This window comes from Oncorhynchus gorbuscha, linkage group LG19 (assembly GCF_021184085.1).
Source record: "Oncorhynchus gorbuscha isolate QuinsamMale2020 ecotype Even-year linkage group LG19, OgorEven_v1.0, whole genome shotgun sequence".
Taxonomy (NCBI): Eukaryota; Metazoa; Chordata; class Actinopteri; order Salmoniformes; family Salmonidae; genus Oncorhynchus; species Oncorhynchus gorbuscha.
In genome coordinates, this window is record NC_060191.1 from 71529532 (window position 1) to 71539032 (window position 9501).

General features: G+C 43.3%; 1 protein-coding gene across 1 annotated transcript in view; it reads left to right on the forward strand.

Annotated features, from left to right (window-relative positions):
* LOC124005158 (1-phosphatidylinositol 4,5-bisphosphate phosphodiesterase eta-1-like) overlaps positions 1-9501 on the forward strand; it is a 154621-nt gene that overhangs the window by 76645 nt on the left and 68475 nt on the right. Inside the window, 1 exon segment of the mRNA XM_046314148.1 lies at positions 2972-3118. Coding sequence (XP_046170104.1) covers positions 2972-3118 — 147 coding nt within the window.

A 9501-nucleotide genomic window follows, 5' to 3' on the forward strand; every position in this document is an offset into this window, starting at 1 on the left:
AAGTTGGAGACTTTTATCTCCCTCACCAACTTCAAACATCAGCTAGCTGAGCAGCTAACCGATCGCTGCAGCTGTACATAATCTATTGGTAAATAGCACACCCATTTTCACATACCTCATCCCCACAGTTTTTATTTATTTACTTTTCTGCTCTTTTGCACACCAATATCTCTACCTGTACATGATCATTTATCACTCCAGTGTTAATCTGCAATATTGTAATTATTTGCCTACCTCCTCATGCCTTTTGCACACATTGTATATAGACTCCCCTTTTTTCTCTGTGTTATTGACTTGTTAATTGTTTACTCCATGTGTAACTCTGTGTTGTCTGTTCATACTGCTATGCTTTATCTTGGCCAGGTCGCAGTTGCAAATGAGAACCTGTTCTCAACTAGCCTACCTGGTTAAATAAAGGTGTTCTCAACTAGCCTACCTGGTTAAATAAAGGTGTTCTCAACTAGCCTACCTGGTTAAATAAAGGTGTTCTCAACTAGCCTACCTGGTTAAATAAAGGTGAAAGAAAAATACAAATAAAAAATAAAAAATTGCCAGTGTAACAGTATAGCTTCCGTCCCTCTCCTCGCCCCTACCTGGGCTCGAACCAGGAACACAACGACAACAGCCACCCTCGAAGCAGCGTTACCCATGCAGAGCAAGGGGAACAACTACTCCAAGTCTCAGAGCGCGTGACATTTGAAATGCTATTAGCACGCACCCCGCTAACTAGCTAGTCATTTCACATCACATTGTTACACCAGCCTCATCTCGGGAGTTGATAGGCTTGAAGTCATAAACAGCGCAATGCTTGACGCACAACGAAAAGCTGCTGGCAAAACGCATGAAAGTGCTGTTTGTTCTTAGTGTAGATACTCCTAGTTGACATGGTCCTTAGTTTAGATACTCCTAGTTGACATGGTCCTTAGTGTAGATACTCCTAGTTGACATGGTTCTTAGTTTAGATACTCCTAGTTGACATGGTCCTTAGTTTAGATACTCCTAGTTGACATGGTTCTTAGTTTAGATACTCCTAGTTGACATGGTCCTTAGTTTAGATACTCCTAGTTGACATGGTTCTTAGTTTAGATACTCCTAGTTGACATGGTTCTTAGTTTAGATACTCCTAGTTGACATGGTCCTTAGTTTAGATACTCCTAGTTGACATGGTCCTTAGTTTAGATACTCCTAGTTGACATGGTTCTTAGTTTAGATACTCCTAGTTGACATGGTTCTTAGTTTAGATACTCCTAGTTGACATGGTCCTTAGTTTAGATACTCCTAGTTGACATGGTTCTTAGTTTATATACTCCTAGTTGACATGGTTCTTAGTTTAGATACTCCTAGTTGACATGGTTCTTAGTGTAGATACTCCTAGTTGACATGGTTCTTAGTTTAGATACTCCTAGTTGACATGGTTCTTAGTTTAGATACTCCTAGTTGACATGGTTCTTAGTTTAGATACTCCTAGTTGACATGGTCCTTAGTTTAGATACTCCTAGTTGACATGGTCCTTAGTTTAGATACTCCTAGTTGACATGGTCCTTAGTTTAGATACTCATTACATTTTACATTTACATTTAAGTCATTTAGCAGACGCTCTTATACTCCTAGTTGACATGGTCCTTAGTTTAGATACTCCTAGTTGACATGGAGCTGAATCTTATGCCCTCTATTCATATCAGATCACGCTGAGTTAAGACTGAGTGTAACTCTGTTTGTGTGTGTGTGTGTGTGGGCTGAAACTGCTCATCAACAATTTGTGTGCATTACTGAAGAAGACAGTGATGTTGCATCAGATGATGTTGCATCTCTATCTCAATTCAAATGGCTTCATGGGCCTGGGAAACATATGTTAACATTAATAATTAACATTATCAAAGTAAGTGAAATATAACAATAACAAATGAACAGTAAACATGACACTCACAGACGTTCCAAAGGAATAGAGACATTTGAAATGTCATATTATGTCTATATACAGTGTTGTAACGATGTGCAAATAGTTAAAGTACAAAAGGGAAAATAAATAAACATAAATATGGGTTGTATTTATAACGATATTTGTTCTTCACTGGTTGCCCTTTTCTTGTGGCAACAGGTCACACATCTTGCTGCTGTGATGGAACACTGTGGTATTTCACCCAGTAGATATGAGAGTTTATCAAAATTTGATTTGTTTTCGAATTCTTTGTGGATCTGTGTAATCTGAGGGAAATATGTGTCTCTAATATGGTCATACATTGGGCAGGAGGTTAGGAAGTGCAGCTCAGTTTCCACCTCATTTTGTGGGCAGTGTGCACATAGCCTGTCTTTCCTTGAGTGCCAGGTCTGCCTATGGCGGCCTTTCTCAATAGCAAGGCTATGCTCACTGAGTCTGTAGATAGTCCTTAACATTGAGTCAGTCACAGTGGTCAAGTATTCTGCCAATGTTTACTCTCTGTTTAGGAGCCACATGGCATTCTAGTTTGCTCTGTTTTTTGGTAACTTCTTTCCAATGTGTGAAGTAAAATATTTAGTTTTCTCACTATTTGGTTGGGTCTAATTGTGTTGCTGTCCTGGGGCTCTGTGGGGTCTGTTTGTGTTTGTGAACAGAGCCCCAGGGCCAGCTTAATTAGGGGACTCTTGTCCATGTTCATCTCTCTGTAGGTGATGGCTTTGTTATGGAAGGTTTGGGAATCCCTCTCTCTCTCTCTCTCTCTCTCTCTCTCTCTCTCTCTCTCTCTCTCTCTCTCTCTCTCTCTCTCTCTCTCTCTCTCTCTCTCTCTCTCTTTCTCTCTTTCTCTCTCTTTTCTCTCTCTCTATACCTCTGACCTGATTGTGTTTTGTCACTCCTATCTCTGTTCCCATCCTGTTTCTGGCCCAAATCAGCTTGTTAATCAGTATTTTCTAGCATTATTAATGGCTCTTTCGTGTTTTTGTTGTTGTTGTGACAGTACAGTATTGACCTCTGTGTCTCCCTGTCTCTCTGTAGTGGAGCGATGTATGTGTGTGATGCAGTCGGGGACCCAGATGGTGAAGTTGAAGGCTGGTTCCAAGGGCCTGGTGAGACTGTTCTACCTGGACGAACATCGCTCATGCATCCGATGGAGACCCTCACGCAAGAGCGAGAGGGCCAAGAGTGAGTACACATACTTTATCTCATCACCCACGCAATTTCTCACCTCAACCCCTAGTTCTACCCTTAACACCCCTAGTTCTACCCTTAACACTCCTAGTTCTACCCTTAACACCCCTAGTTCTACCCTTAACACCCCTAGTTCTACCCTGAACACCCCTAGTTCTACCCTTAACACCCCTAGTTCTACCCTGAACACCCCTAGTTCTACCCTTAACACCCCTAGTTCTACCCTGAACACCCCTAGTTCTACCCTTAACACCCCTAGTTCTACCCTTAACACCCCTAGTTCTACCCTTAACACCCCTAGTTCTACCCTTAACACCCCTAGTTCTACCCTTAACACTCCTAGTTCTACCCTTAACACCCCTAGTTCTACCCTTAACATTTACATTTAAGTCATTTAGCAGACGCTCTTATCCAGAGCGTTAACACCCCTAGTTCTACCCTTAACACCCCTAGTTCTACCCTTAACACCCCTAGTTCTACCCTTAACACCCCTAGTTCTACCCTTAACACTCCTATGACTCCTATGACCTTACAGAGACATTTTATTTCTCTATTTGGTTAGGTCAGGGTGTGATCATAGCCTGTTATGCCCTGACCTTTATGTCTCTATTTGGTTAGGTCAGGGTGTGATCATAGCCTGTTACGCCCTGACCTTTATGTCTCTATTTGGTTAGGTCAGGGTGTGATCATAGCCTGTTACGCCCTGACCTTTATTTCTCTATTTGTTTAGGTCAGGGTGTGATGTGGGGTGGGAATTCTATGTTTCTTTATTTCTATGTTTTGGCCGGATATGGTTCTCAATCAGGGACAGCTGTCCATCGTTGTCTCTGATTGGGAATCATACTTAGGTATCCCTTTTTCCCTCCTTTCAGGATGGGTAGTTATCTTTGTTAGTGGCACTATAGTCCTGTAAGCTTCACGGTTGTTTGTTGTTTTGTTGGCGACATTGACTAAAATAAAAGGAAAATGTACGCTCACCACACTGCACTTTGGTCCACTTCTTTCTACGGCCGCGACATAGCCTGTCTTTTCTTTTTTTGTTTTTTTAACATGTAATGTGGCAAGTCAGTTAAGAACAAATTCTTATTTACCAAAAGGCAAAAGGCCTCCTGCGGGGATGAGGGCTGGGATAAAATATATATATTTTTAAATATAGGACAAAACACACAACACAGCAAGAGAGACAACACAACACTATTTAAAGAGAGACCTAAGACGATAACATAGCAAGGCAGCAACACATGAAAACCCAGTAGCAAACATGGCAGCAACAAAACATGACAACGACATGGTAGCAACACAACATGGTAGAAACACAACATGGTAGCAACACAAAACAGGGTACAAACATTGTTGGGACAACAGCACAAAGGGCGAGAAGGTAGAGACAACAATACATCACGCAAAGTAGCCACAACTGTCAGTAAGAGACGAGCGACCGAGGGTTGTGTGTGCTTTGGGGACTTTAACAGAATGCGACTGGCAGAACGGGTGTTGTATGTGGAGGATGAGGGCTGCAGTAGATATCTCAGATAGGGGGGAGTGAGGCCTAAGAGGGTTTTATAAATAAGCAACAACCAGTGGGTCTTGCAACGGCTATACAGAGATGACCAGTTTACAGAGGAGTATAGTGATGTGTCCTATAATGAGTATTGGTGTCAAATCTGATGGCCGAATGGTAAAGAACATCTAGCCGCTCCAGTGCACCCTTACCTGCCTGTGTATAAATTACATGTCCATAATCTAGCATGGGTAGGATGGTCATCTGAACCCGGGTTAGTTTGGCAGCTGGGGTGAAAGAGGAACGATTACGATAGAGGAAACCAAGTCTATATACACTGCTCAAAAAAATAAAGGGAACACTTAAACAACACAATGTAACTCCAAGTCAATCACACTTCTGTGAAATCAAACTGTCCACTTAGGAAGCAACACTGATTGACAATACATTTCACATGCTGTTGTGCAAAGGGAATAGACAACAGGTGGAAATTATAGGCATTTAGCAAGACACCCCCAATAAAGGAGTGGTTCTGCAGGTGGTGACCACGACCACTCCTCAGTTCCTATGCTTCCTGGCTGATGTTTTGGTCACTTTTCTCAATGCTGGCGGTGCTTTCACTCTAGTGGAAGAATGAGACGGAATCTACAACCCACACAAGTGGCTCAGGTAGTGCAGCTCATCCAGGATGGCACATCAATGCGAGCTGTGGCAAGAAGGTTTGCTGTGTCTGTCAGCGTAGTATCCAGAGCATGGAGGCGCTACCAGGAGACAGGCCAGTACATCAGGAGACGTGGTGGAGGTCGTAGGAGGGCAACAACCCAGCAGCAGGACCGCTACCTCTGCCTTTGTGCAAAGAGGAGCAGGAGGAGCACTGCCAGAGCACTGCAAAATGACCTCCAGCAGGACACAAATGTGCATGTGTCTGCTCAAACGGTCAGAAACAGACTATGAGGATGGTATGAGGGCCCGACGTCCACAGGTGAGGGTTGTGCTTACAGCCCAACACCGTGCAGGACGTTTGGCATTTGCCAGAGAACACCAAGATTGGCAAATTCGCCAATGGCGCCCTGTGCTCTTCACAGATGAAAGCAGGTTCACACTGAGCACATGTGACAGACGTGACAGAGTCTGGAGATGCCGTGGAGAAGGTTATGCTGCCTGCAACATCCTCCAGCATGACCGGTTTGGCGGTGGGTCAGTCATGTTGTGGGGTGGCATTCCTTTGGGCCCTCCATGTGCTCGCCAGAGGTAGCCTGACTGCCATTAGGTACCGAGATGAGATCCTCAGACCACTTGTGAGACCATATGCTGGTGCGGTTTGCCCTGGGTTCCTCCTAATGCAAGACAATGCTAGACCTCATGTGGATGGAGTGTGTCAGCAGTTCCTGCAAGAGGAAGGCATTGATGCTATGGACTGGCCCGCCCGTTCCCCAGACCTGAATCCAATTGAGCACATCTGGGACATCATGTCTCGCTCCATCCACCACAGACTGTCCAGGAGTTGGCGGATGCTTTAGTCCAGGTCTGGGAGGAGTTGCCTCAGGAGACCATCCTCCACCTCATCAGTAGCATGCCCAGGCGTTGTAGGGAGGTCATACAGGCAAGTGGAGGCAACACACACTACTGAGCCTCATTTTGACTTGTTTTAAGGACATTACATCAAAGTTGGATCAGCCTGTAGTGTGGTTTTCCACTTTAATTTTGAGTGTGACTCCAAATCCAGAGTTGATCATTTTGATTTCCATTGATCATTTTTGTGTGATTTTGTTGTCAGCACATTCAACTATGTAAAGAAAAAAGTATCTAATAAGAATATTTCATTCATTCAGATTTAGGATGTGTTATTTTAGTGTTCCCTAAATTTTTTTGAGCAGTGTATTTTAAAAACTACCTGTATAACTTTACCCCACAGCTTTGATATGTGACGAGTAGGACAATGCACCGTCTAGCCATACTCCCAAGTACTTGTATGAGGTAAATACCTCAAGCTCTAAATCCTCAGAGGTAGTAATCACACCTGTGGGAAAAGGGGCATTCTTCTTACTAAATCACAAAACCTTTGTTTTGGAGGTGTTCAGAACAAGGTTAAGGGCAGAGAAAGCTTGTTGGACACTAAGAAAGCTTTGTTGTAGAGCGTTTATCACAAAATCCGGGTAGTGGCCAGTTGAGTATAAGACTATCTTCTGCATATAAATGGATGAGAGAGATTACTACTGCGTGAGTAATGTTGTTGATGTAAATTGAGAAGAGCGTGGGGCCTAGGATCGAGCCTTGGGGCACTCCCTTGGTGACAGGCAGTGGCTGAGACAGCAGATGTTCTGACTTTATACACTGCACTCTTTGAGAGAGGTTGTTAGCAAACCAGACCAAAGACGCCTCAGAGACACCAATACTCCTTAGCCAGCCCACCAGAATGAAATGGTCTACCGTATCAAAAGCTTTAGCCAAGTCAATAAAAATAGCAGCACAATATTGCTTAGCATTAAGGACAATGGTGGCATCATTGATGACCTTTAAGGTTGCAGTGACACATCTATAACCTGAGCGGAAACCATATTGCAAACCCGAGAGAACATTATAGACATTAAGAAAGCCAGTCAGTTGATTATTGACAAGTTTTTCCAACACTATTGTTAAACAGAGAAAAATAGAAATAGGCCTATAACAGTTAGGATCAGCTTGATCTCCCCCTTTAAGTAAAATATGAACTGTGGCTGCCTGCCAATGGGAACCTTCCCAGGGAGGAGAGACAGGTTAAAAAGGTCAGAGATAGGCTTGGCGATTATAGGGGCAGCAACCTTACAGAAGAAAGGCTCTAAACCATCTGACCCAGATGTTTTTTTTGGGGGGGGGGTATCAAAAAAGAAGTCCAAGCTTCCTCGACAGAGTGGATCAAGCTGATTCTATACCAATTTACAGAGGCCAGGTCATGAAGGAAGGCTTGCTCATTAAAGTTTTTTAGTAAGGGTCTATGACAAATCAGGACAGGTCTTTTCACTGAGCGGCCATTACGAACACGGGCTGTAGAACAGTGATCACTAAGGTCATTACAGAAAATACCAGACTAGTACCTATCAGGATCATTTGTGAGGATAACATCAAGGAGAGTAGCCTTTTTTGGGTGTTTGGAGTCATACCTTGTAGGATTGGTAATAATCTGAGAAAGATCTTGAGAGCCAGGTCTGGCTACAGCAGCCTTTCTCAATAGCAAGGCTATGCTCACTGAGTCTGCACATAGTCAAAGCCTTCCTGAAGGTTAGTCACCCAGACGGCTCTTTCTCTCTCTCCCTCTCTATCTATCTATCTTTCTCTCTCTCTCTCTCTCTCTCTCTCTCTCTCTCTCTCTCTCTCTCTCTCTCTCTCTCTCTCTCTCTCTCTCTCTCTCTCTCTCTCTCTCTCTCTCTCTCTCTCTCTCTCTCTCTCTCTCTCTCTCTCTCTCTCTCACCTAGTCCCTATAGGGGGTTAGAAATCATTACAATGCCTTGTTGTTGACTACAGTAGTGATGCTGTGATTTCAACCAAGTTGTTGACTACAGTAGTGGTGCTGTGATTTCAACCATGTTGTTGACTACAGTAGTGATGCTGTGATTTCAACCATGTTGTTGACTACAGTAGTGATGCTGTGATTTCAACCATGTTGTTGACTACAGTAGTGATGCTGTGATTTCAACCATGTTGTTGACTACAGTAGTGATGCTGTGATTTCAGGGTATGTTGTTGACTACAGTAGTGATGCTGTGATTTCAGGGTATGTTGTTGACTACAGTAGTGATGCTGTGATTTCAACCAAGTTGTTGACTACAGTAGTGATGCTGTGATTTCAACCATGTTGTTGACTACAGTAGTGATGCTGTGATTTCAACCATGTTGTTGACTACAGTAGTGATACTGTGATTTCAGGGTATGTTGTTGACTACAGTAGTGATGCTGTGATTTCAGGGTATGTTGCTGACTACAGTAGTGATGCTGTGATTTCAACCATGTTGTTGACTACAGTAGTGATGCTGTGATTTCAACCATGTTGTTGACTACAGTAGTGATGCTGTGATTTCAACCATGTTGTTGACTACAGTAGTGATGCTGTGATTTCAGGGTATGCTGTTGACTACAGTAGTGATGCTGTGATTTCAGGGTATGCTGTTGACTACAGTAGTGATGCTGTGATTTCAGGGTATGCTGTTGACTACAGTAGTGATGCTGTGATTTCAGGGTATGCTGTTGACTACAGTAGTGATGCTGTGATTTCAGGGTATGCTGTTGACTACAGTAGTGATGCTGTGATTTCAGGGTATGCTGTTGACTACAGTAGTGATGCTGTGATTTCAGGGTATGCTGTTGACTACAGTAGTGATGCTGTGATTTCAGGGTATGCTGTTGACTACAGTAGTGATGCTGTGATTTCAGGGTATGCTGTTGACTACAGTAGTGATGCTGTGATTTCAGGGTATGCTGTTGACTACAGTAGTGATGCTGTGATTTCAGGGTATGTTGTTGACTACAGTAGTGATGCTGTGATTTCATGTTGCTGTACAGTAGTGATGCTGTGATGTTGCTGACTACAGTAGTGATGCTGTGATTTCAACCATGTTGTTGACTACAGTAGTGATGCTGTGATTTCAACCATGTTGTTGACTACAGTAGTGATGCTGTGATTTCAGGGTATGCTGTTGACTACAGTAGTGATGCTGTGATTTCAGGGTATGCTGTTGACTACAGTAGTGATGCTGTGATTTCAGGGTATGCTGTTGACTACAGTAGTGATGCTGTGATTTCAGGGTATGCTGTTGACTACAGTAGTGATGCTGTGATTTCAGGGTATGCTGTTGACTACAGTAGTGATGCTGTGATTTCAGGGTATGCTGTTGACTACAGT